General features: G+C 44.5%; 2 protein-coding genes across 5 annotated transcripts in view; both read right to left on the bottom strand.

Moving 5' to 3' along the window:
* LOC139398239 (mitogen-activated protein kinase kinase kinase 20-like) overlaps positions 1 to 2,317 on the bottom strand; it is a 53,418-nt gene extending 51,101 nt beyond the window's left edge. For 2 of the 3 annotated variants that reach the window (XM_071144345.1, XM_071144347.1), the window contains exons 1-2: positions 2,173 to 2,317; positions 193 to 386 (exon numbers count right to left, since the gene is read on the bottom strand). In XM_071144345.1, the coding sequence (XP_071000446.1) occupies positions 193 to 351 (159 nt within the window). In that variant the 5' untranslated portion in view covers positions 352 to 386; positions 2,173 to 2,317. Of the gene's footprint in view, positions 1 to 192; positions 395 to 2,172 lie in introns of all 3 variants that reach the window. The other variant, XM_071144346.1, reaches the window with a different exon arrangement.
* Positions 2,318 to 2,704: 387 nt separating this feature from the next.
* The window catches only part of LOC139398215 (rap guanine nucleotide exchange factor 4-like), a 46,481-nt gene continuing 22,792 nt past the window's right edge, over positions 2,705 to 26,393 (bottom strand). For both annotated transcript variants that reach the window (XM_071144343.1, XM_071144342.1), the window contains exons 5-27: positions 26,188 to 26,309; positions 25,884 to 26,067; positions 25,624 to 25,708; positions 23,965 to 24,025; positions 23,652 to 23,728; positions 23,281 to 23,427; positions 20,519 to 20,646; positions 19,433 to 19,518; positions 14,034 to 14,112; positions 13,597 to 13,747; positions 13,240 to 13,328; positions 13,117 to 13,147; positions 12,862 to 12,940; positions 12,223 to 12,369; positions 8,027 to 8,124; positions 7,537 to 7,662; positions 6,992 to 7,170; positions 4,908 to 4,998; positions 4,759 to 4,809; positions 4,433 to 4,520; positions 3,851 to 3,915; positions 3,707 to 3,761; positions 2,705 to 3,589 (exon numbers count right to left, since the gene is read on the bottom strand). In XM_071144343.1, coding sequence (XP_071000444.1) covers positions 3,462 to 3,589; positions 3,707 to 3,761; positions 3,851 to 3,915; positions 4,433 to 4,520; positions 4,759 to 4,809; positions 4,908 to 4,998; positions 6,992 to 7,170; positions 7,537 to 7,662; positions 8,027 to 8,124; positions 12,223 to 12,369; positions 12,862 to 12,940; positions 13,117 to 13,147; positions 13,240 to 13,328; positions 13,597 to 13,747; positions 14,034 to 14,112; positions 19,433 to 19,518; positions 20,519 to 20,646; positions 23,281 to 23,427; positions 23,652 to 23,728; positions 23,965 to 24,025; positions 25,624 to 25,708; positions 25,884 to 26,067; positions 26,188 to 26,309 — 2,347 coding nt within the window. In that variant the 3' untranslated portion in view covers positions 2,705 to 3,461. The remainder of the gene's footprint in view (positions 3,590 to 3,706; positions 3,762 to 3,850; positions 3,916 to 4,432; positions 4,521 to 4,758; positions 4,810 to 4,907; positions 4,999 to 6,991; positions 7,171 to 7,536; positions 7,663 to 8,026; positions 8,125 to 12,222; positions 12,370 to 12,861; positions 12,941 to 13,116; positions 13,148 to 13,239; positions 13,329 to 13,596; positions 13,748 to 14,033; positions 14,113 to 19,432; positions 19,519 to 20,518; positions 20,647 to 23,280; positions 23,428 to 23,651; positions 23,729 to 23,964; positions 24,026 to 25,623; positions 25,709 to 25,883; positions 26,068 to 26,187; positions 26,310 to 26,393) is intronic.

The raw sequence follows: 26,393 nt of genomic DNA, 5'->3' as shown, positions 1-26,393 counted from the left end.
CTCATTTGGCAATAGTCGTTCTTTAAAGCATACAGCATGTGAAATTCTGTGCAAAGCGAGGGGGAGTATAATGACTATGACTGATGGGTACCAAAAAGTCACCACAACCCACTAAACGGGGTAGCAATTAAAATGATTACTATACCGACAATTAAAAAGTATATGAAAAGCCTCGGCAATTAGGACTCCTACCTCATTTTCGATCTTGAGCAGCTTTTTCACCGCCACCTCTTTGTCCTGAGGGATCCACCTGGCTCGGTACACGCTCCCGAAGCTGCCGCCGCCGCAGTTCTCGTAGAAGTGGATGTCATCAAACTTGATTTGCACGAAGGAGGCACTGAGAGGCAACATCTCATAATAACACTCAGCCCAAGATCAAGGTCTGTCTGGAGGACTACAGGGAAGGAGATAGCGGAGGAGGGAAAAAAAGCATAGAGCTCACTAAAAATCAGTTAAGAACCGATGCTCCAATCTGTCGTAGGCTTGTCCCCCCCCCCCTCCCCCCAAAAAACTCTGATTCCTCAAAGTAAAAGTCCTGCACCAGTGACACAACTGAGAGCAGCTGTACACTTGAGCACACCATTAGAGTGTGTGACTGGGAAGCTGGATGTGCTGCTAACAGTACCCCAGGGAGGCCTCTGTGTCATTGGCTATGTCTGCCCGGAGTGGCACCGTGATATCCCTGATCTCAGCCAGTGATTTACAGGACATTCAACGAGCCCGCCTGTCCCAGACCTACGCCACACAGTCACCAGTAAGCACGAAGTGAGTGTCCCAGGATCCTCTGCTTGTATAAAGACTATGGATGGCATCCCAGGCATGCATTTTCCCTCTACTGTGATCACTAAGCACAAAATACGCACGGCAAAAGTCACCGACTGTTCCAGCAGAGTCTAGAGTGGTCTGTACAGTACATGTAAGGCTACAAAGCTAGACACAGCAGAGCTCTTAAAGGGATTGCATCCTCTAGTCTCCCATGAATCACTGCAAACTTTTCATGACACACTATCACTACACACTTGTTTTAAAAACAAACCCAAAAGGTGCTACACACCTCTAATTCTATATTCAAAGAACAGGGACCATGTCTTCCTAATGTATATAAATGAAAGTGTGATAATAGGTAGAGGGAACACCAAACCAACTTTTTGCCCACAGACAACAATTAACGCACACTTTGTTTTTAAATATCAACCCAAGTGCATCTTGTAAAGAAAGAATCCCTTCATTACAGGAAATTGTAGCTCGGATATTGTTCAGAAGTTTCCCATTTACTGCTCAGCAATTATGGCTTTTAAGAGGCTGTTACCTGGACCTAAATCAGGATTGCTATCCAGCCCAGCAGGAAATGCCTCCATTGTCACAGAGGGGAGCCAATTCTCTATACTGATTTACGGCTATTGATGCTATACTTAGCTTCACACCAATCTTTTCAGTACATGAGCAGCTCAGACATCTTCTGTAGACACTTAAGCCCGAATGGTTACAGGGTTATTGGAGCTCGTTTTTGCCTGTCCTCACTAGAAAGTCAACACTCTGCCCCAGACACTGAAATTATGGACCAATACCCATGTGAACATATACAGGCAAGTGGATACCTGCCAGAGCTCTACAGATGAAAATGTAAAAATGTAGCAGAAATAATCAAAATGTATTGAGTTAACCTCGTCTGCTTGACCCATTCATATCATCCAGGTGGCGGACATACTGTCCCCCATCAGGAAGTACAAACTTCAGCTCCAGAGTTTAAACTACCACCCGAAGCAAAACTAAATAGAAGTCTCACTGCGGTTACTTACATAATCAAAATGTCTCCAGGCATTTACAGTAAATAATTCAACCAGGAAATTGTCTATTTGCAGTTTAGACTGCATACATACACCACACACAAAATATGTATAGACTAGTGTAAATTGTGTTAAATATAATTTTGCAAGATTAAGACACTTCAGCAGCTCAGGATCAACAGGAGTTTAAAGGCAAGAACACCAATTTCCTCGATGACACGCATGTTGCGATGACACGCATGAGACCAAAGCTTTTGCCAAACAGACAACTGTAAAATAATGGAATTTGTTATTCACAACTTTCAAAAAAATATGTAATTGAAAACATGTAACGGCGTGTAGGCCTACTCACTGAAACATAATGCGATATTAGTACATAGCCTACCTTTGAATTTTCCAACAAATACTAGAAACATTCAGTTTGACAGATCCAATGGGTAGCTTAACTTCAGCAGGTAAACATAGAACTACTGTAAAGAACCCACTGGAAACCGGGCGTGACGTTTATGATTTCCCCACACCGGGATTTCTAGTTACACAACTTCTTCCTTGACTTGGGCTGAGTGCTGAACGCTAGAGAAATAGCCATAGACATTAAAACCAGGGAAGTATCCCAACATTTTTCAAAGAGCTTCACAAATTCTGATGACAACAGCGCCACTCAATGGGTAAAACCGGTACACCTCCAACGACACCATTAAAATGAAGTAGCAGTCTATGTTATAACAACCAACACCTGCATTAACAGGGAATTTAATTCGTTTTCCTATTATCAAAAGATAATACTATGACAGCATAAAAGTGTATTTGAAATATTATTTCAGGCTACTGTAAATGTTTTTTCAGCTCAGCTCATAATTAGTTATTATACTAACTAATTATCTAAATAATCAATGAACAATCAAATGGACAGCAGATACATCGAATTCATTTTTAATATTTACAGAATACACATGGCTAAAATGTTTGCACAAAACGGTTACCTTAGAGACTTTCAAAGAGGAACGTGCTCACATACTGTACACCCCAGCCCAACATCTCAAACCATTGCATGCTGAGGCCATAATAGATATATGAACACATTGTACACGTGTAATAAAAAAGCATCACATCTGATTTAGAAAAAAGATTGGAAACAACATCTGAATATCAGGATTTGGAATTTAGGAGGTTAGAGAGTGAAATAAGAGCCAATGTTTCCACCTGGAAAAGTTATCCGTTTAACATAAACCTCACAGATTATTGTACAACAATCAAACGGATGATTATTTCCAAACGATAATTCGCTTTATAGATTGTGTCCTTTTCGTGGGGCTGGTGACTTCAAAGAATTAAAATAGAGCTTCAGGGACATGAGAATGAGATTCATTTGAAAATACTTGGTGAAATTTAAAGCGGAGTGACTGCTGCCCATTGATAACAAAGATGAAAACGATACACAAAGGAAAACAAGCAGCAGAAATGATACTGACATTTGAAATACAGTTGAAGGTGGAGCCGATGAACTCTGCAGCTGTAGCTTACTTGACTATACTGCATGTATAATAATGTGAAGTTCCATGTAGCAAAGTGGATATGTGTGTGTACTGGTACAACATATAAAGCAAGCTTATTGTTGGCAGTAGAGCAGCAGCATGTGACATGTCACGTGTCTGTCCAGTGTCCGTCCAAGCTTCAGGTCCTGCGTGGTTCCAGTCTGTGGGAGAACTGAGATAGTGTTCTCTGGTTGTCAATCACAGTCAGCTGGCGCACATAGCTCCTCACGTCCAGGTGGTTCTTACTGGTCTGAGATGGTTCGGCACCTGAGAGACGATGGGAAAGCGAAATACCACCTTCCTTATAAACCGTGTCCTGTATGCCCAAGCACTTAGAAACCTTCCCAGTCAAGTGAAGACTTAAAGACGGCTATGTTTACTTACTGAATGGCAGACTTCTGCAGTATCTCACTATTCTCACTGTGTTAGCGATCATTCGCTGAAAAACAAAAATAGATGTTACCATTATGAATTTAGACTTCCAATATAATATCATGTCAAAATCAATATCCTCAGGGAGGGCCTTACCATTTTCTCAAAATTGACCAAACTGTCAATGAACGTCTTGTTTCCATCATGAGTGAAAGTCATGTCTGGAAAGATAATAGCAATATGATTGCACACACAGAACATAGACAAAAGAATAAGGATTGAAATTGACAAGAGCAAACAATATAGAAGCTAGATACACTGTGTCCCAGGCTGACACTCCAAAAAGAGATCAAAACTTGCTGATAATAACTTCTTCACACAAGAGGCAGTGAGGACAAACCTCTCAATAGTCAATCAATAGGTAAGATAATGGGTAAAACAACATGGAGGGTCATGTAGACAGTGGGAGAGAGCTGTGTTGGGTAAAACAACATGGAGGGTCATGTAGACGGTGGGAGAGAGCTGTGTTGGGTAAAACAACATGGAGGGTCATGTAGACGGTGGGAGAGAGCTGTGTTGGGTAAAACAACATGGAGGGTCATGTAGATGGTGGGAGAGAGCTGTGTTGGGTAAAACAATATGGAGGGTCATGTAGACGGTGGGAGAGAGCTGTGTTGGGTAAATCAACATGGAGGGTCATGTAGACGGTGGGAGAGAGCTGTGTTGGGCTGCACTGACCTTTGATCAGCAGCGGCATGAAGGGAATGATGGGCGGGTCCAGCTTGGCCACAGTGAGCCGGTACGCCCGGTGGTTCCTGGACGGGTCCTGTGGAAATACTCACACTGTTCTGAGATCTGCCACAACCATGTTAAGTGGGCACAGCACAGTCACAGCCAAGGGTGGTGTAGCTCAATACATACATTGTTAGATGACAAATGACCATGCAAGAATGTGACGTTTCAATTAAATATTTGAATAAATTGGAGCTTTAGAAAGCAAGGATAGAGACTATGTGAGTGGATGAATGGTTGATATGGGACTAAAAACAGTTTAGGGTACTCACCATTAAGCTTTCAAATTCGCTATAAAACTTCTTAAATTTGCTGGGTAGTTTCTGTCAACACAAGTAACAGGGAAAGTTAACAGACAGTTAAAATCATATTTTTGGGCAGATGCTAAACACATTTGAGGGACAGACAGACAGACACCCACCTCCCATGTCTGACTCAGTCTGCTCACGGCTGGGTTACTCATGCCCATGATAATAGCGAAGAAGGAGTTGAGGTTCTTATACTCCTTACAGCTGTTACAGAGAGAAAGTAGTCCAGAGATGTATCAGTATCAGGTAACATGTTACGTGGGACTAATTTAAGTCATCACAGGGGGTCATGAAGGAAACACTTGTCATTACCAAAATGATACATGTACAGGTATTCAGACCCCTTCCCCTTTTCCACATTTTGTTACGTTACAGCAACTTTGTTACGTTACAAATTGATCAAAGAAAAATAAATCTCAATCTACATTACCCCATAATTACAAAGCAAAAACTTGTTTTTAGACATTTATACCAGTGTATAAAAATAATAATAAACAGAAATACCTTATTTGCGTAAGTATTAAGACCTTTTACTATGAGACTCGAAATTGAGCTTAGGTGCATCCTGTTTCCATTGATCATACTTGAGATGTTTCTACAACTTGGAGTCCACCTGTGGTAAATTAAATTAAATTAAATTCGGTGCCAACCTTGCTAGGCGCCTCAGAGATTTGGGAGAGGGCAGTGAGTACTCCCTAATCTTGAGGGAGGACAGGGAGTGCTTCTCACAGTCTCTAATCTTTGTCGGCTGGGTATTGATACACTATGTGCGTAGGATACCTGTTCGTGTGTATGTGCGTATGATATCTACTGTTTGTGTGGAAGTACGTGCGCCGCTATAAAATGGATGTCTTTGTATTGTGGACTTCAGAACGTTCTCGTGAATAAATATTTGACTATTGTAGGCTGGGCCTCTGTCTGTTTTCATTTCAACCAGTATCTTACAAATTCTGGGTTGCAAGACTGAGTAGTTAATTGAAGTTCAGTTTATGAACATTGAGAACATAATTCTCGCAACAGATGGTCACTCTGACAGAGCTCCAGAGTTCCTCTGTGGAGATGGGAGAACCTTCCAGAAGGACAACCATCTCCGCAGCACTCCACCAATCAGGCCTTTATAGTAGAGTGGCCAGATGGAAGACACTCCTCAGTAAAAGGCACATGACAGCCCACTTGGAATTTGTCAAAAGGCACGTAAAGCGCACTCCGACCATGAGAAACAAGTTTCTCTGGTCTGATGAAGAGATTGAACTCTTTGGCCTGAATGCCAAGTGTCACATCTGGAGGAAACCTGACACCATCCCTACGGTGAAGCATGGTTGTGGCAGCATCATGCTGTGGGGATGTTTTTCAGCAGCAGGGACTGGGAGACTAGTCAGGATCGAGGGAAAGATGAATGGAGCAAAGTACAGAGACATCCTTGATGAAAACCAGAGCACTCAGAACCTCAGACTGCGGCAAAGGTTCACCTTCTAACAGGACAACAACCCAAAGCACACAGCCAAGACAATGCAAGAGTGGCTTCGGGACAAGTCTCTGAATGTCCTTGAGCCTCCAGTCAGACCCCGGACTTGAACCCAAAGCCACTCCTGCATTGAACCCGAAGCCATCTCTGGAGAAACCTAAAAATAGCTGAGCAGCAACGGTCCCCATCCAACCTGACAGAGTTCTGCAGAGAAGAATGGGAGAAACTGCCCAAATACACATCTGCCAAGCTTGTAGTGTCATAACCAAGAAAACTTGAGGCTGTAATCATTGCCAAAGGTGCTTCAATAAAGTAATGAGTAAAGGGTCAGAATACTTATGAAAATGCAATATTTCAGTTAAAGATTTAATACATTTACCAACATTTCTAAAAAGCTATTTTTGCTTTGTCATTATGTGGTATTGTGTGTAGAATGATAAGGGAAAACAAAACTATTTAATCAACTTTAGAATAAGGCTGTAACGTAACAAAATGTGGAAAAAGTCAAGGGGTCTGAATGCTTACCGAATGCTTACATTCAGCCATTCACACATTTGTTCATCTTGACACTTAAACCTTTCCTTTTTCGATTGATTGGGAGGGTTGACTGTACCCTACAGCTAAGTGACACAGGTATGCAATTCTACCACTACAGCTCTGCAGTCAGGGGAGACCGTGTGCGCACAAATGTGCATGCATGAGAGAGAGGGCGACAAGGCAAGGGCCACTCACTGGGCAGCGATCTTGATGAACTTCTTGAGCAGCTGAACACGCTTGCTGAGCTGAGCACACAGACAGATCTCCGTGATCACCCACAGCTGAATCTCATTGAACCTCCTGAGGAACAGGTCCATGTTGGCCGTAGTCTTCTTGAAGTTCTTCCTCCCAAATGTATAATAGATCAGCTCATGCTGTAGTACAGTGCAAGAGAGAAAGTCAATGACCGTGTCCCTGATAGTTTCCATTATAATGTATCACTATATTGGTTTAATAGTTAATAGTTGCCATCTAGAACCTTCTGAAGAAACCTTTTTGGTTCCAGGTAGATCATTTTGGATTCCATGTAAAACCCTTTCTTCAGAGTGTCCGAAAAGGTTTCTACCTCCTATGGGGATAGCCAAATAGTGTAGGAAGACAGCCTGCACCCAGAATGGCACACTATTCCCCATAGGGCAGGGGTCGAAAGTAGTTCAAGAAACATGTATAGGGAATAGGGTGCCATTTAGGTCGCAACCATAGAATCAAGTCATTCCTAATTCGTCATTGGTCTGAGGCACCTCATGTACACAGTGGAAGAGTTCCCAGTCGTAGAGAGTCATCTGGTAGGCCAGGTCTTTAGAGCTCATCAACTCAAAGCTGCCCAGGGAGCCTGTGGAGGGTCCTTCCTGCTCTGGTAAGGGCATCTGAAATATTGCGCAAATGTAATATACTGAATAATTTACAGTTGTCTGTATATCATTCTTCCTCATACAATTCACACTGATATGACATACAGGACTGTTTTGATAGCTACAATGACACTTATACAACTATAACAAGTCGAATTGCAACAGTAGCCTCAGGCCAGTGAACATATGTCAGTCAATTAAAACAAATATATTCCATTAGAGAAACACAACATGAGACGCAACATGCTTCATAGTAACAGCTGCATGAGATGTAGCTTGTAGGGAAACCTCTGGGAATTAGTTGGGTGGGTCTGAATGCTTGTTTTTCTGCATTGTTAATTTGTTGGGCAATATGTTTTTCTGGGGGGTATTTACGCACCAATGAATCCAGTTGATCCCCGGGACAGACAAATAGACGGCCGTTGATGCTGAGTGTGGAGAAGACGGAAATATCGTTGGGTTTTAGCACCACTTTATCTGAGGGAAAACAACAAACGAGCGATAATTAAAACATGATCCTATTAAATACAGTACATTAGCATATTATTATGGTCTGTTCTGAAGTCGCATAACAAGGGTAAGGAAAAGATGGCGCTGTAGTGGATATCGACCGTTTTACGGGCTCCCGACCAATTCAAACCAAATCTTATTAGCCACATGGGCCAAATACAACAGTGAAATGCTTACTTATGAGCCCCTAACAGACAATGCAGTTTAAAAAACTACGGATAAGAATAAGAGATAAAAGTAACAAGAGCAGCATTAAAGAGCAGCATCAAAATAACAATAGCGAGACTACAGAGTCAATGGGCGGGGGCACCGGTTAGTTGAGGTAGTATGTACATGTAGGTAGAGTTATTAAAGTGACTATGCATAGATGACAACAGAGAGTAGCAGTTGTGTAAAGAGGGGGGAGGGGGCAATGCAAATAGTCTGGGTAGCCATTTGACTAGCTGTTCAGGAGTCTTATGGCTTGGGGGTAGAAGCTGTTTAGAAGCCTCTTGGACCTAGACTTGGCGCTCCGGTACCGCTTTCTGTGCGGAAGCAGAGAGAACAGTCTATGACTAGGGTGACTGGAGTCCGACAATTTTTAGGGCCCTCCTCTGACGCCGCCTGGTATAGAGGTCCTGGATGGCAGGAAGCTTGGCCCCAGTGATGTACTGCGCCTTTCGCACTACCTTCTGTAGTGCCTTGCGGTCAGAGGCCGAGCAGTTGCCATACAAGGCAGTGATGCAACCAGTCAGGATGTTCTCGATGGTGCAGCTGTATAAACTTTTGAGGATCTGATGACCCATGCCAAATCTTTTCAGTCTCCTGAGGGGGAATATATTTCATCGTGCCCTCTTCACGACTGTCTTGGTGTGCTTGGACCATGTTAGTTTGTTGGTGATGTGGACACCAAGGAACTCTCATCCTGCTCCATTGCAGCCCCGTAGATGAGAAAGTGGGCGTGCTCGGTCCTCTTTTTCCTGTAGTCCACAATCATCTCCTTTGTCTTCATCACGTTGAGGGAGAGGTTGTTGTCCTGGCACCACACAGCCACGTCTCTGACCTCCTCCCTATAGGCGGTCTCATCATTGTTGGTGATCAGGCCTACCACTGTTGTGTCTTCGGCAAACTTAATGATGGTGTTGGAGTGGTGCCTGGCCGTGCAGTCATGAGTGAACAGGGATTACAGGAGTGGACTGAGCACGCACCCCTGAGGGGCCCCTGTGTTGAGGATCAGCGTGGCGGATGTTGTTACCTACCCTTACCACCTGGGGGTGGCCGGTCAGAAAGTCCAGGATCCAGTTGCAGAGGGAGGTGTTTGGTCCCAGGGTCTTTAGCTTATTGATGAGCTTTGAGGGCACTATGGCATTGAACGCTGAGCTGTAGTCAATGAATAGCATTCTCACATAGGTGTTGCTTTTGTCCAGGTGGGAAAGGGCAGTGTGGAGTGCAATAAAGATTGCATCATCTGTGGATCTGTTGGGGCGGTATGCAAATTGGAGTGGTCTAGGGTTTCTGGGATGATGGTGTTTATGTGAGCCATGACCAGCCTTTCAAAGCACTTCATAGCTACAGACGTGAGTGCTACGGGTGTAAGATGGCGCCGGAGCAGACGTTTACGTTCCCCCAGCAAATTGTGTTTTTTGTTTATTTATTTGCGTTGTTTGTAACTTATTGTTTTTACAGATTTTGTACATAATGTTTCCGCTACAGTCTCTTATGACCGGAAATAACTTCTAGACATCAGGACCGCGATTACTAACCACGGCTTGGTAGAATCCTTTTTTTCCTTTCACGACTCTGACGAGCCCGACGCGAAGGATATACTGCTTCCTCGGGAACAGGCCTCGATCCCCGTGATCTGCGTGAAGAGGAGGCGGAGAAAGAGGGGCCGAAGGGCGGGCTGCCTTCTGAGAATTCATAGGCTATCGAATAAACCCCCACTTCCCTCCATTCTGCTAGCAAACATGTAATCCTTGGAGAATAAAATCGACGAGTTACGCAGAAGATTAAACTTTCAACGGGACATTAAAAACTGTTACATTTTATGCTTCACGGAGTTGTGGCTGAACGATGACAATATTAACATACAGCTGGCTGGTTATATGATGTAAGGGCAGGATAAAACAGCGGCGTCTGGCAAGACAAAGGGCGGTGGACTATAATATTTTTGTAAATAATAGCTGGTGCACGATATCTAAGGAAGTCTCGAGTTATTGCTCGCCTAAGGTAGAGTATCTCATGATAAGCTGTAGACCACACTACCTACTGAGAGAGTTTTCATCGTAGCTGTTTACATACCACCACAGTCAGAGGCTGGCTCTAAGACAGCATTGAACAAGCTGTATTCTGCCGTAAGCAAAGAAGAAAACGCTCACCCAGAGGCGGCGCTCCTAGTAGCCGGGGACTTTAATGCAGGGAAACTTCAACATTCACAAGGCTGCAAGTCCAGATGGATTACCAGGACGTGTACTGCTGGCATGCGCTGACCAACTGGCAAGTGTCTTCACTGACATTTTCAATCTCTCCCTGTCCGAGACTGTAATACCAATATGTTTTAAGCAGACCACCATAGTCACTGTGCCCAAGAACGCCAACATAGCCTGTCTAAATGACTATCGCACCGTAGCACTCACATCTGTAGCCATGAAATGCTTTGAAAGGCTGGTCAATAGCTCACATCAATAGCATCATCCTAAACACCTTGCACGCACTCCAATTCGCATACCGCCCCAACAGATCCACAGATTACGCACTCTCTATTGCACTGCCCTTTCCCACCTGGATAAAAGGAATGCCTATGCGCGAATGCTGTTCATTGACTACAGCTCAGTGTTCAACATCATAGTGCCATCCAAGCATATCAATAAGCTCAGGACCCTGGGACTAAACACCTCCCTCTGCAATTGGATCCTGGACTTCCTGACGGGCTGCCCCCTGGTTTGGAGAGTATTTAACAACACATCTGCCACATTGACCATGAACACAGGGGTACCTCAGTGTCCACAACGACAGGACTGTAATGGAGCGGGTCGAGAGCTTCAAGTTCCTCGGTGTCCACATCACTAAGGAATTAACATGGTCCACACTAACCAACACAGTCGTGAAGAAGGCACGACAACACCTCTTCTGAAAAGAATTGGGCCCTCAGATCCTCAAAAAGTTTTACAGCTGCACCACTGAGAGCATCTTGACTGGCTGCATCACCGCTTGGTATGGAAACTATTTGGCAGCTACCCCCAAGCCATAATACTGCTGAATAGTTAATCAAATGGCTACCCAGACTATTTGCATGGAACCTTTTTTGCACTGACTCTCTTCCACTGACTCTACACACGCTCACTGGACTCACAAAACACACACATATGCATATTGACGCCACACACACAAACTTTCCCACTCTTCACATACACTGCTGCAACTATGTTAATTTTCAATCCTGATTGCCTCGTCACTTTTACCCAGAGTCGTCCTCTAACTTTATTATCAAAGAAAATGGTCATAAATACTATGAAGAGGATGCGATCATGATAGCATCAGAACTGGCAATATTGCATTGATCATGACAGACAGGGGCATCCATCTTCCTCTGAATCCTCAGTAGAGAAGTGGGCAGCAAAACAAATGCTAGTAAATAACAGATTTGTGGGCAATATGATTAGGGTCTCAGAGACAAAGGAGCAGTGCTTCTGGCTTTATATTACTACTTGGTACGGGTGAAGCGCAGGTCAAACATAGGCCAGAGAAAGAGGTGGATCAGTACACCCTGGCAGAGACACTGGAATATCCATACAGCAAGTCCCAGCCGATGGCGGCAACATGCCGGTGTAGAATCTTAGGAGTTGAAGCAAGCTTGCAGCAATTTTGCCCCGACCTTTTCTCTATGCCGCAGGCCATGGCCCTCCTGTCCCTACACTGAGCATACACCGGGTAACTGAAACAGACCAATCCAGCACCAACACCCAATCATTTCTAGTAAATCAGGCCTGATTAATGAGCTTCATATCATCTGTAAATAGCAGGCCATGTGTGGAAAGACTGTCAACCACCATCGTTTGATTAGCGTGTAGCTGTGGCCCTTTTCACCTCCGGCCGAACTGAGGTTGACCAGGAGAAGGTCCTCCGCTGACCCCAGCTTGTCGGCCACTGCGCTGATGACCTCTCTGACCGAGGCGGCCATGGGGACCCGGATGGTGGTGTAGGTGTGGTCGCTGCAGTACACTTTGAACAGGACTGCATGGGGAGAGAGCACAATGCAGGTCCCTTAACATTTAGGGTTGAAGGATGGGTACTGGGAAGATAGATGTGAGGCCAAGCGCATCAGCCTTGTCATGGTAGAGGTTTAAAACAGATTAGAAAACACTGTGTGTCACTCCTGGCTGCAAGGCCAAAAGGCTCATGACTGCTAAACTGTGCTTTTCTATAGCTTATAGCTAGCTCTCTTTGAACGCATATCCTGCATGCTTTCACACACACATACATACATATACACACAGTATATATATATTTTTTGAATTTTCATGGTAGGACATAAAAGACTGTAAAAACACCAGGAAATCAGCTCCAATTGATTTTAATTTGGGAAATCTGTTCCCAAGTATCTCCACGCATATTAGAGAGACACGTGATCATCTAACAATATAAACAAAGGTTTGAAATGATTGTTTTAGTCAAATATTATATATTTTTGGCCAGTTGGAAAACCCTGCACTATGCCATACTTACTCTCATCATTACTCTTGATGGCCTGTCGTTTCTGCAGCTTCTCATCCCCCATGCTGAACTGCCTCAACAGGATTTTGTGCTAGAACAGAACATGACAGACAGAAGTGGTTCAGAAGTGTGTTGGTTCAACAACATGACAACAAAACCATGGGTGGGAGTAGGATGTAGCTTGGGGAAATGTAGCTCGGGCTGCCAATGAAAACAAAAGCACAGAACATGACTGCAGAGTGCTTGGGTCATAGCTGGGTGACATACCTTTTGTTGAGAGGATCTGGCGTCATCAGAGCTGAGAAGGCAAACAAAGTGAGATTACATCATGCTAAAGCCGGGGACACTAAAGATAAGTACAACGCAGTAACAATACATTCACACACTTACTTGTTTTTAACGATCTTCTCTAACTCTGGGAGTTGATCTTTCAGAGCAGGAATCACCCTGGCATCATCAGATACAGACACAAAGAACTCCTGGAGCACACAACACACTCTCAATGAGGAGAGATTAATGAGCCCAAACTAATTTGGATTATCAAATGACAAATCACTAATACTATTACAGCAAACAGTATATTTTTAAGCAACAAGCTTAATAAGAGCGCCTATTAATAAAGGTCTGTGAGGAAGACACTGGTTACCTATGCAATGGCAACCTATTCTCTTCATAGGGCACTCGTTTTGACCAGGGCCCTATGCCCTATATAGTGAATAGGGTGGGACTTGGTATGCATCCACTGACCTCTAGGAAGGCGAGGGAGGCATCCTCCTCCTGCAGGTGGTCTCCATGTACTGAGGCCCACTGCAGCACCAGCTTGATCACCCTCCGCTTGTTGTTCAGGGTATAGTCAAGACGCTCCTGTTCTGAGCCCTGGGACGCCTCAGCATGGTAGGTGCAGGGCAGTTAAGGACAGAAAAACGTCTGCGCTACATCATCTTCACTGACTCACATCTAGTCCAGGGGCCGTTTGTAGCAAGCGTCTCAGAGTAGAGGTTCTGATTCAGGATCCATGTTGCAATTTAAGTCACAATGAATATGATTATTTGGACAGGGCGGACCGGATCCTAGATCCTACTCTGCAATTTTTAATACATATAAGGGATACTGATTCTCATCAGTAGAAATACACACAAAAACATACAGTAATTATTTGCTATTTTTAGTGACTGAAAGGATATTGGGCCATGAGCACCGGACACAGCTGACTGTTAGGGATGAAGACGCAGTGCATGAGCAGAAAGTCGTCCAGAGCTGGATCTAGGCACACAGAGAGAGAGAGAGGAGAGAAAGAGAGAAAGAGAGAGAGAGAGAGAGAGAGAGAGAGAGAGAGAGAGAGAGAGAGAGAGAGAGAGAGAGAGAGAGAGAGAGAGAGAGAGAGAGAGAGAGAGAGAGAGAGAGAGAGAGAGAGAGAGAGAGAGAGAGAGAGAGAGAGAGAGAGAGAGAGAGAGAGAGAGAGAGAGAGAGAGAGAGAGAGAGAGAGAGAGAGAGAGAGAGAGAGAGAGAGAGAGAGAGAGGGGGGCACCTGTGATGTCAGATGAAAGGATGCCAGACCAGGCCAGCAGGCTGACAGTACTACAGGCCTGATCACACATGGCTGCTGGCTCTGTCACCGCAGACGGCTGGGACATGAAAGCAGCCAGGAGTTCAAGCGTAATTAGATCAGCCCTGTGATGCGCTGCTAATTATAAACATGAACAAACAGGTCAGCAGCAGCATGGAGGCCGGATGCTCGCTCTCTCTCTCTCTGATGATACAGAGGAGACAATCTAAGCACGATAGCCATGACAAACACAACACATTAATCTACATTACAGTCAAATCAAATCTTATTTGTCACATGCGCCGAATACAACAGATGTAAGTAAGCACTTCACTGTAAGGTCTACAAGTCCTTAACCAACAATGCAGTTAAGAAAATTGCCCAAAAAGTAAGAGATAAGAATAAGAAATAATTAAAGAGCAGCAGTAAATAACAATAGCAGGGGGTACCAATACAGAGTCAATGTGTCAATGTGCGGGGGCGGGGCACCACCGGTTAGTTGAGGTAGTATGTACATGTAGGTAGAGTTATTAAAGTGACTATGCATAGATGACAACAGAGAGTAGCAGTGGTGTAAAGAGGGGGGAGGGGGCAATGCAAATAGTCTGGGTAGCCATTTGATTAGCTGTTCAGGAATCTTATGGCTCGGGGGTAGAAGATGTTTCGAAGCCTCTAGGACCTAGACTTGGCTCTCCGGTACAGCTTGCTGTGTGGTAGCAGTGAAAAGTCTATGATTAGGGTGGCTGGAGTCTGACAATTTTTAGGGCCTTCCTCTGACACCGCCTGGTATAGAGGTCCTGGATGGCAGGAAGCTTGGCACTGGTGATGTACTGGGCTGTACGCACTACCCTCTGTAGTGCCTTGCGGTCGGAGGCCGAGCAGTTGCCATACCAGGCAGTGATGCAATGGTGCAGCTGTAGAAACTTTTGAGGATCTGAGGACCCATGCCAAATCTTTTCAGTCTCCTGAGGGGGAATAGGTTTTGTCGTGCCCTCTTCCCGACTGTCGTGGTGTGCTTGGACCATGTTAGGTTGTTGGTGATGATGTGGAAGCCGAGCTCTCAACCTGCTCCACTGCAGTCACGTTGATGAGAATGGGGGCGTGCTCGGCCCTCCTTTTCCTGTAGTCCACAATCATCTCCCTTTGTCTTCATCACATTGAGGGAGAAGTTGCTGTCCTTGCACCACACGGCCAGGTCTCTGACCTCCTCCTTATAGGCTGTCTCATCGTTGTCAGGGATTAGGCCTACCACAGTTGTGTCATCGGCAAACTTAATGATGGTGTTGGAGTCATGCCTGGCTGTGCGGTCATGAGTGAACAGGGAGTACGGGAGGGACTGAGCACGCACCCCAGAGGGGCCCCCCGTGTTGAGGATCAGCGTGGCGGATGTGTTGTTACCTACCCTTACCACCTGGGAGCAGCCCGTCAGTAAGTCCAGGATTCAGTTACAGAGGGAGGTGTTTAGTCCCAGGGTCCTTAGCTTATTGATGAGCTTTGAGGGCACTATGGTGTTGAACGCTGAGCTGTAGTCAATGAATAGCATTCTCAGATAGGTGTTCCTTTTGTCCAGGTGGGAAAGGGCAGTGTGGAGTGCAATACTGATTGCATCATCTGTGGATCTGTTGGTGCAGTATGCAAATTGTAGTGGGTCTAAAGTTTCTGGGATAATGGTATTGATGTGAGTCATGACCAGCCTTTCAAAGCATTTCATGGCTACAGACGTGAGTCTTACTCACATCGGCTGCGGAGAGCGTTATCACACAATTGTCCGGAACAGCTGATGCTCTCATGCATGGTTCAGTGTTGCTTGCCTCAAAGCGAGCATAAACGTTATTTAGCTCATCTGGTAGCTCTCGGCTGTGCTTCCCTTTGTAGTCTGTAATAGTTTGCAAACCCTGCCACAGCCGACGAGCATCGGAGCCGGTGTAGTACGATTCAATCTTAGGCCTGTACTGACGCTTTGCCTATTTGATAGTTCATCAGAGGGCATAGGGGGATTTCTTGAAAGCGGCAGCTCTACCCTTTAGCTCAGTGTGAATGTTGCCTGTAATCCATGGCTTCTGGTTGGGGTATGTACGTACAGTCACTGTGGGGACGACATCCTCGATGCACTTATTTATAAAGCCAGTGACTGATGTGGTGTACTCCTCAATGCCATCGGAACCGGAACATATACCAGTCTGTGATAGCAAAACAGTCATATAGTTTAACATCTGCTTCTTCTGACCACTTTTTTATAGACCGAATCCCTGGTGCTTCCTGCTTTAATCTTTGCTTGTAAGCAGGAATCATGAGGATAGAGTTATGGTCAGATTTGCCAAATGGAGGGCGAGAGAGCGCTTTGTAAGTGTCTCTGTGTGTGGAGTGGTCTAGAATTTTTTCCCCCTCTGGTTGCACATTTAACTTTCTGACAGAAATTAGGTAAAACTGATTTAGGTTTCCCTGCATTAAAGTTCCCGGCCACTAGGAACGCCGCCTCTGGATGAGCGATTTCCTGTTTGCTTATGGCGGAATACAGCTCATTGAGTGCGGTTTTAGTGCCAGCCTTGGTCTGTGGTGGTATGTAGACAGCTACGAAAAATACAGATAAACTCTATAGGTAGATAGTATGGTCTACAGCTTATCATGAGATACTCTACCTCAGGTGAGCAAAACCCTGAGACTTCCTTAGATATTGTGCACCAGTTCTTGTATACAAATATGCATAGGACCCCGCCCCGTTCTGTCCTGCCGATAGTGAGTATAACCCGTCATTTGTATGTTAGTAATGTCATCGTTCAGCCACGACTTGGTGAAACATAAGATTTTTCAGTTTTTAATGTCCCGTTGGTAGGATCTGTGCTTTCAGCTCGTCCCATTTATTTTCCAGCGATTGAACGTTAGCTAGCAGAACGGAAGGCAAGGGCAGATTAGCCACTCATCGCCTGATCCTCACAAAGCATCCTGATCTCTTTCTGCAAAAACCTAAGTTTTCTTTTCCTGCGAATCACGGGGATCTGGGCCTGGTCGGGTGTCCGTAGTATATCCCTCTCGTCCGACAAATTGAAGAAAAACTCCTCATCTAATTTGAGGTGAGTAATCACTTTTTTGATGTCCTGAAGCTCTTTTTGGTCATAAGAGACAGTAGCAGCAACATTATGTACAAAACAAGTTACGAACAACGCGAAAAAACTAACAAAATAGCATGGTTGGTTAAGAGCCAATAAGACAGCAGCTTTAAAAAAAATATATATATATACAGTGCCTTGCGAAAGTATTCGGCCCCCTTGAAAATTGCGACCTTTTGCCACATTTCAGGCTTCAAACATAAAGATATAAAACTGTATTTTTTTGTGAAGAATCAACAACAAGTGGGACACAATCATGAAGTGGAACGACATTTATTGGATATTTCAAACTTTTTTAACAAATCAAAAACTGAAAAATTGGGCGTGCAAAATTATTCAGCCCCTTTACTTTCAGTGCAGCAAACTCTCTCCAGAAGTTCAGTGAGGATCTCTGAATGATCCAATGTTGACCTAAATGACTAATGATGATAAATACAATCCACCTGTGTGTAATCAAGTCTCCGTATAAATGCACCTGCACTGTGATAGTCTCAGAGGTCCGTTAAAAGCGCAGAGAGCATCATGAAGAACAAGGAACACACCAGGCAGGTCCGAGATACTGTTGTGAAGAAGTTTAAAGCCGGATTTGGATACAAAAAGATTTCCCAAGCTTTAAACATCCCAAGGAGCACTGTGCAAGCGATAATATTGAAATGGAAAGAGTATCAGACCACTGCAAATCTACCAAGACCTGGCCGTCCCTCTAAACTTTCAGCTCATACAAGGAGAAGACTGATCAGAGATGCAGCCAAGAGGCCCATGATCACTCTGGATGAACTGCAGAGATCTACAGCTGAGGTGGGAGACTCTGTCCATAGGACAACAATCAGTCGTATATTGCACAAATCTGGCCTTTATGGAAGAGTGGCAAGAAGAAAGCCATTTCTTAAAGATATCCATAAAAAAAGTGTTGTTTAAAGTTTGCCACAAGCCACCTGGGAGACACACCAAACATGTGGAAGAAGGTGCTCTGGTCAGATGAAACCAAAATTGAACTTTTTGGCAACAATGCAAAACGTTATGTTTGGCGTAAAAGCAACACAGCTCATCACCCTGAACACACCATCCCCACTGTCAAACATGGTGGTGGCAGCATCATGGTTTGGGCCTGCTTTTCTTCAGCAGGGACAGGGAAGATGGTTAAAATTGATGGGAAGATGGATGGAGCCAAATACAGGACCATTCTGGAAGAAAACCTGATGGAGTCTGCAAAAGACCTGAGACTGGGACGGAGATTTGTCTTCCAAAAAGACAATGATCCAAAACATAAAGCAAAATCTACAATGGAATGGTTCAAAAATAAACATATCCAGGTGTTAAAATGGCCAAGTCAAAGTCCAGACCTGAATCCAATCGAGAATCTGTGGAAAGAACTGAAAACTGCTGTTCACAAATGCTCTCCATCCAACCTCACTGAGCTCGAGCTGTTTTGCAAGGAGGAATGGGAAAAAATTTCAGTCTCTCGATGTGCAAAACTGATAGAGACATACCCCAAGCGACTTACAGCTGTAATCGCAGCAAAAGGTGGCGCAACAAAGTATTAACTTAAGGGGGCTGAATAATTTTGCACGCCCAATTTTTCAGTTTTTGATTTGTTAAAAAAGTTTGAAATATCCAATAAATGTCATTCCACTTCATGATTGTGTCCCACTTGTTGTTGATTCTTCACAAAAAAATACAGTTTTATATCTTTATGTTTGAAGCCTGAAATGTGGCAAAAGGTCGCAAAGTTCAAGGGGGCCGAATACTTTCGCAAGGCACTGTATATATATATTTATATATATATATATTAATTTAAAAAAATATCACATAGGGTTGAAATATTTGTCATTGAAAATAAGAATTTGTTCTTAAAAAAATGGTCCTTACACAGAAATACAATGGTCCACAGTGACGAGAGATGTTATTGGAGTGACAGAGTGTACTCTACCTGATTCGTTAAGGTGAGAGTCCAGTCGCATCATTTCCAGAAAGTGCTCCAGAATCTTCTCCGGTGTCCCGGACATCACAGTGTATCTGGAATGCCAGTGTCAATCAATCACCTACTTCATTAATCAAGACAAGTTTACTGCTAGTGCTCACTACTGTTCCTATGCCACACTTCAATGACCTGTGTCCTCTGAAAACCTGGCTGTGATTACTACATTAGATAACAATCCTCAAACAGTCAAAGAGGTCCTGACCACTGCTGTAGGTTTTAGGGGGATGGCTGGGTGAGAAAGGGTGTGGAAGCCACTCCATAGGTAAAGCACAGGAAGAGACCACCACTCGACCATAAGAATCAACACGCTACAGCCAGGCTTGTTGTGATTGGCTAGGTAAGGGGAGAGAGAGGACGAGGCGTGTCTGTCCCAAATGGGACCCTATTCCCCATAGGGCCCTGGTAAAAAGAAAGTAGGGAAAAGGATGCCGTTTGGGACGCAGGCGGTGTGTGCCAGGCACTCCACAGGGGAAGGAGAGGAGCTTGACACCCTCACACTCTTCATATGTAACTGGCGCTGTAGTTGATTAGAGGCCTACTCTGGCAGAGTGATTGTGACCCGCGGGGCCTGCCTTCTCCCCGGGAGCCCATCTCTCAGTCATTACCATTAATGTGTCTCTCTCCATTACTGCAGCCGCGGTCACTGACAGCAGCTGCCATTAAGACTAGCTAGTAGCTAACAGACGTCTGCAGCCTTGTAGCCTCAGTCTTATAACTTCTACCCCCGGCAACCAGATCCGCACTACTATACACTCTTTAGCCGAGGGTAGCTCACAAACTCACCCACTTTTTACACTCACTCTGTGCAAATTTTCAAGAGTCTCTCACACTAACCTCACTCCCTGTTATGAATCTAACGTCAAGAGACATTATCACACACATGGCCCTCCAAACAGGAGAGAGTATCTCACACACCCACAGTCCCCTTTAACTTCCTAGTGAACTCTACCTCTACTGAACAGTGCTGCTACAGAAAGCAGTTCAATCATATTGTGAGGGGATGACTGGGTGAGACAGATAGAGTTAGCTCAGTACTTATAGTGTGAGGAGGTGGCTGTGGTGGTGGTGGAGCCATGGGTGGAGGCCTGGCTGCTGGGGCTCTTCTCCAGGACCAGAACATCCTGATAATGCTCTTTCAAACGCACTGTGTTGGCCTCCACATCCTGGACACACACAATTGATCATTATGTCATCATAAATCATTGTACTGTAGTTATGTTTTATTATGAAATGACATGCCATTCCTAATGACTACAAGTGGTTGTTATCTGGATGTTTTTCATTTTTGAAAATGAATAAATACATTTCCGACTGAATAGTATTGTAGCAAATCCTGCACTGTAGACCATCCCCCAAAATGGCTAGGATGACTTCTCTCTCCGACTCTAGTGGCATCTGGTAGTTAACATGGAGGCTGCACTACATTACATCATCCCATCAGAACTATGGTACTGTAAGCATGGTGGATTAGTCTGCTAGTACAACTGACAGGGAGACTGGGCGGTCAGCACTTTGACTGAGGCGGAGTCACAAATGGCACCCTATTGTCTATGTAGTGCACTACTTTTGACCAGGATGTGCAGTTTATAGGGAATAGGGTGTCGTTTGGGAAGCAGACTATGTGGCCCAGAAGCCCATCAGTCCAAAGCCAACAGGAGATTTACAGAGGAGGAGGAGGAGGACTCAATGAGCCGCATACAAAGGGTCTGCCTCTGTGGATCACACAGATGTCCATCATCCATCTGCTTTTAAGTAGACACAATCAAGACCCTGATGTTCTATCAAAGTCCAATGCAAGCTGCACGTGGGCGGAGCTAAACAATAGGCTGTGGAGGGAGAATGTAGAGAGACTGATAGCCCAAACGCAGGCAGATGTCGGTATTGATGGTTGCAGCTTACAATCCAACCGTATTGTATGCAGCCGGTAATACACTCGTATCCCCTGTGGACCGGTTCGTACTGTGGACCGGTTCGTACTTAAAACATTCTCCACTCAGGCTGCAAAGGCGACGATTTCCTACTGAACTAAAAACTCAGCAACAAAAAAACGTCCTTTTTTTATTATCCTGTCTTTATTACCCTGTCTTTCAAAGATAATTCCCCAAAAATATATATTTTTGCAAATCCAAATAACTTCACAGATCTTCATTGTAAAGGGTTTAAACATTGTTTACCATGCTTATTCAATGAACCATTAACAATTAATGAACACGGACCTGTGGAACGGTCGTTAAGACACTAACAGCTTACAGACAGTAGGCAATTAAGGTCACAGTTATGAAAACTTAGGACACTAAAGAGGCCTTTCTACGGACTCTGAAAAAAAACTAAAGAAAGATGCCCAGGGTCCCTGCTCATCTGCATGAATATGCTTTAGGCATGCTGCAAAGAGGCCTGAGTACTGCAGGTGTGGCCAAGGCAATAAATTGCAATGTCCGTACTGTGAGACGCCTAAGGTAGCGCTACAGGGAGACAGGACGGACAGCTGATCGTCCTCGCAGTTGCAGAACATGTGTAACAACATCTGTGTAACAACATCTGCACAGGATCGGTACAGTCCGATTTGGAGGAGGAGTGTACGTCATGGTCTGCGGAGGTGTGTCACAGCATCATCGGACTGAGCTTGTCATTGCAGGCAATCTCAAAGCTGTGCGTTACAGGGAAGACATCCTCCTCCCTCATGTGGTACCCTTCCTGCAGGCTCACCCTGACATGACCCTCTATCATGACAATGCCACCAGCAATACTGCTCGTTCTGTGTGTGATTTCCTGCAAGACAGGAATGTCAGTGTTCTGCCATTGCCAGGGAAGAGCCCGGACCTCAATTCCATTGAGCACGTCTGGGACCTGTTGGATCGGAGGGTGAGGGCTAGGGCCATTCCCCCCAGAAATTTCCGGGAACTAGCAGGTGCCTTGGTGGAAGGGTGGGGTAACATCTTGCAGCAAGAACTGGCAAATCTAGTGCAGTCCATGAGGAGGAGATGCACTGCAGTACTTAATGCAGCTGGTGGCCACACCAGATACTGACTGTTACTTTGATTTTGACACCCCCCCCCCCCTCCTTTTTGTTCAGGGACACATTATTCAATTTCTGTTAGTCACATGTCTGTGGAACTTGTTCAGTTTATGTCTCAGTTGTTGGATCTTATGTTCATACAAATATTTACATGTTAAGTTTGCTGAAAATAAATGCAGTTGACAGTGAGAGGATGTTTCTTTTTTTGATGAGTTTAGATTTATTGACAAGGAAAAAAACTGGGGAAAATATGTGTGCTTTCTTTATGGCTAATGCTACTTCCTGATGTTGCACCCTGCATGCAGAATGCTGCAGCCTGATTGGCTGAACGCGATACGCAACATCCGGAACTAGCATTCCTTCCTAACTGCATACAAGCGTTTGGACGGTAAGATGGCAACGACCCAATATCGCCATCTGCTGGCCATTGGGCTAAGAGTCTGACAGTTGACAGTTTGGCTTTAGCGTTTATACCGTACCTCTCCTACAGACAACGGTCTCCATTGAACCACGTAGTTGATAGTAGTCTATCATTAAAACAATTATATATGAAAACGGGGACTTGACTCTTAACTGGTACAACTGGTTAATATATGCATCATTCTGATGAACACCTCTCTTTTTAGGAGCTGCAATCTTGAATCCGAATCTCAAACAATAGAGGGAGACTACACCATTGAATACAGACAAAGTGGAATTTCACTGAGCTTAGTGGACAGAGAGGTGGAGGGGGCCATGCCATCTCCTGTGAGGACAAAAAGGATTTCCCCAGATAACTCACTTTGAGGATCCGATTGAAGTCCTCCTTGTCCACACGTAGGAAGTGGCAGTTATCCTCTCGTAGGACAATGGAGGCGGCGCGGGGGGCATCGTTGACCAGGGCAAGCTTCCCAAAGTCATCTCCCTCATGTAGCGTGCAAACAACCCCCTATGTGAAACAGGACAAGAATAAGCAAACAAAGAATGGCTGTGCCTTAAAGGGCATAAGATGACAGCATACAATAGTTTTACATCTGCTATGTAATTTATCCACTCGCATATTCTCTATAATTGGCTATAGTGATTAGCTGAATACTGATCAAATGGGGATGAGTCGTATGAGATGCCAGATTCAAATAACATTTGAACAATCTTTTTATTTTATTTTTTCACCTTTCCATAAATGACAACGTTTACAGAGCCCTTTAGAATGATGTACCACGATGTGCCTTCCTCCCCTTGATTGAACACTGTAAGTGAAAATGATTACATATCAAAACTGATATTTTCCAACAAAACATTTCCAAGAATGCATCTCAATGCATTAACTTACAGAAACAACCACAAAGGATTTACTATTTAATCTGGGATTTTCTTTCTGCCTCCATATAGATGATGCATTTATAAATCAATGAATAGCGTGCAAAGTTGATCAAGTTAAAAAGGGGTTGAACTTTGGTCATGGAGGCAGTGTTAAACTACTTACACACGGTTCCTGCTTTGGCATGGGACTCAAAGATCAGGACTCCGGCTAACTCCTTCTTTACCTGTAGAAGCAGGGGGGGGGGGGGGGGGGGGGGGGACACAGCTAGGTTACAGGGTTGACATCATACAGTGCCCTGCAAAAGTATTCACCCCCCATTTTCATTTGGATTTCATGTGATGGACATACACAAAATTGTCCAAATTGGTGAAGTGAAATGAAAAAAAATTATAAAAAATGTAAATTGAAAAGTGGGCTATGAAGCCCCTAAATATGATTTGGTGCAACCAATTACCTTCAGAAGTTACATAATTAGTTAAATAAAGTCCACTTGTGTGCAATCTAAGTGTCACATGATATGTCACATGATCTCAATATATATACACCTGTTCTGAAAGGCCCCAGAGTCTGCCACACCACTAAGCAAGGGGCACCACCAAGCACTATGAAGACTAAGGAGCTCTCCAAACGGGCCAGGGACAAAGTTGTGGAGAAGTACAGATCAAGGTTGGGTTATAAAAAAATATCTGAAACTTTGAACATCCCACGGAGCACCATTAAATCCATTATGGAAAGAATATGGCACCACAACAAACCTGCCAAAAGAGGGCTACACACCAAAACTCACAGACCAAGCAAGGAGGGCATTAATCAGAGAGGCACCAAAGATACCAAAGATAACCCTGAAGCTCCACAGCGGAGTACCTGTTCATAGGACCACTTTAAGCCGTACACTCCACAGAGTTGGGCTTACGGAAGAGTGGCCAGAAAAAAAGCCATTGCTTAAAGAAAATAAGCAAACACGTTTGCTGTTCGCCAAAAGGCATATGGAAGAAGGTACTTTGGTCAGATGAGACTAAAACTGAGCTGTTTGGCCATAAAGGAAAACGCTATGTCTGGTGCAAACCCAACACCTCCCATCACCCCGAGAACACCATCCCCACAGTGAAGCATGGTGGTGGCAGCATCATGCTGTGGGATGTTTTTCATTGGCAAGGACTGGGAAACTGGTCAGAATTGAAAGATGGTGCTAAATATGGGGAAATTCTTGAAGGAAACCGGTTTCGGTCTTCCAGAAATTTGAGACTGGGACAGAGGTTCACCTTCCAGCAGGACAATGACGCTAAGCATACTGCTAAAGCAACACTCGAGTGGTTTAAAGGGAAATATTTAAATGTCTTGGAATGGCCTAGTCAAAGCCCAGACCTCAATCCAATTGAGAATATTTGGTATGACTTAAAGATTGCTGTACACCAGCGGAACCCATCCAACTTGAAGGAGCTGGAGCAGTTTTGCCTTGAAGAATGGGCAAAAATCCCAGTGGCTAGATGTTCCAAGCTAATAGAGACATACCCCAAGAGACATGCAGCTGTAATTGCTGTAAAAGGTGGCTCTACAAAGTATTGACTTTGGGGGGTGAATAGTTATGCATGCTCAAGTTCTGTATTTTTGTCTTGTTTGTTTCACAATAAAACATATTTTGCACCTTCAAAGTGGCAGTCAGGCTGTGTAAATCAAAAGATACAAGCCCCCCAAAAATTCATTTTAATTCCAGGTTGTAAGGCAACAAAATAGGAAAAGTGCCAGGGGGGGTGAATACTTTCGCAAGCCACTCTATACAGGCCGACAATGAATTATGAATGTAACCAAATCTGTACTCACAGTGGTGGATAGGTGCGATAAGGCTTTTATATGGAGCAGCTCCTCATACATTATCTCCAAATCATCTGCTGTCCTCTGTCCTGGCCTGGGGAAGGGGAAACATGCACCGATAAAACAAATCATTTTTAAACTTATTAACTTCAAACAGGACCTTCGCATCAGCTTTGCACTTTGCTTACATGTCTTATTTATCTTGCCTAACCCAAACTTTCCAGACCTGCATACATCCTACCCGCAGGTGGCGATCTCTGGGATCTTACTGTTTCCTCAGGATCATGCGCATGTGTGCGTCAGGGCCTATTTGGGAGAGGAGGAGGAGGGTATCCTGCAGCTCCTCATCGCTCTCCCTGGCCTCCTTCTCAGTGGGCAGGGGAGCGTCATCCTGCTCATCATCCAAGAAACGATAGAACAGATACTTGTCCTGGAAGGTCAGCTCCTGGTCCACTGCAACCCCAACAAACAGAGAACACAGAGGGTTTAGAAATGGACCGGCTTTCACATGCACACAGACAGACAGACAGAGAGGTTACTCTTAGTACGGTCTACTGGACTGTTCTGGCTCACCGTGGTTGAGAACTCCTTCCTCCAGCAGCACCTGCCACATGCCCACTGCTTGAATGCGAGAGTGAACACAGGAGCTCTGCTGCATCTGCCAGTCAACCAGCTCTGTTCCCACACAGCATTGCCTGCAGGAGATACACACATCACATCAGGAAATACATACAGAAAACAAACATAACCAATACACAAACCGACAGATGCACACGTAC

The sequence above is a fragment of the Oncorhynchus clarkii genome, chromosome 3 (assembly GCF_045791955.1).
Source record: "Oncorhynchus clarkii lewisi isolate Uvic-CL-2024 chromosome 3, UVic_Ocla_1.0, whole genome shotgun sequence".
Lineage (NCBI taxonomy): Eukaryota > Metazoa > Chordata > Actinopteri > Salmoniformes > Salmonidae > Oncorhynchus > Oncorhynchus clarkii.
The sequence above is the reverse complement of the archived record's forward strand: the minus strand, read 5'-3'. Positions and strand labels throughout refer to the sequence as shown.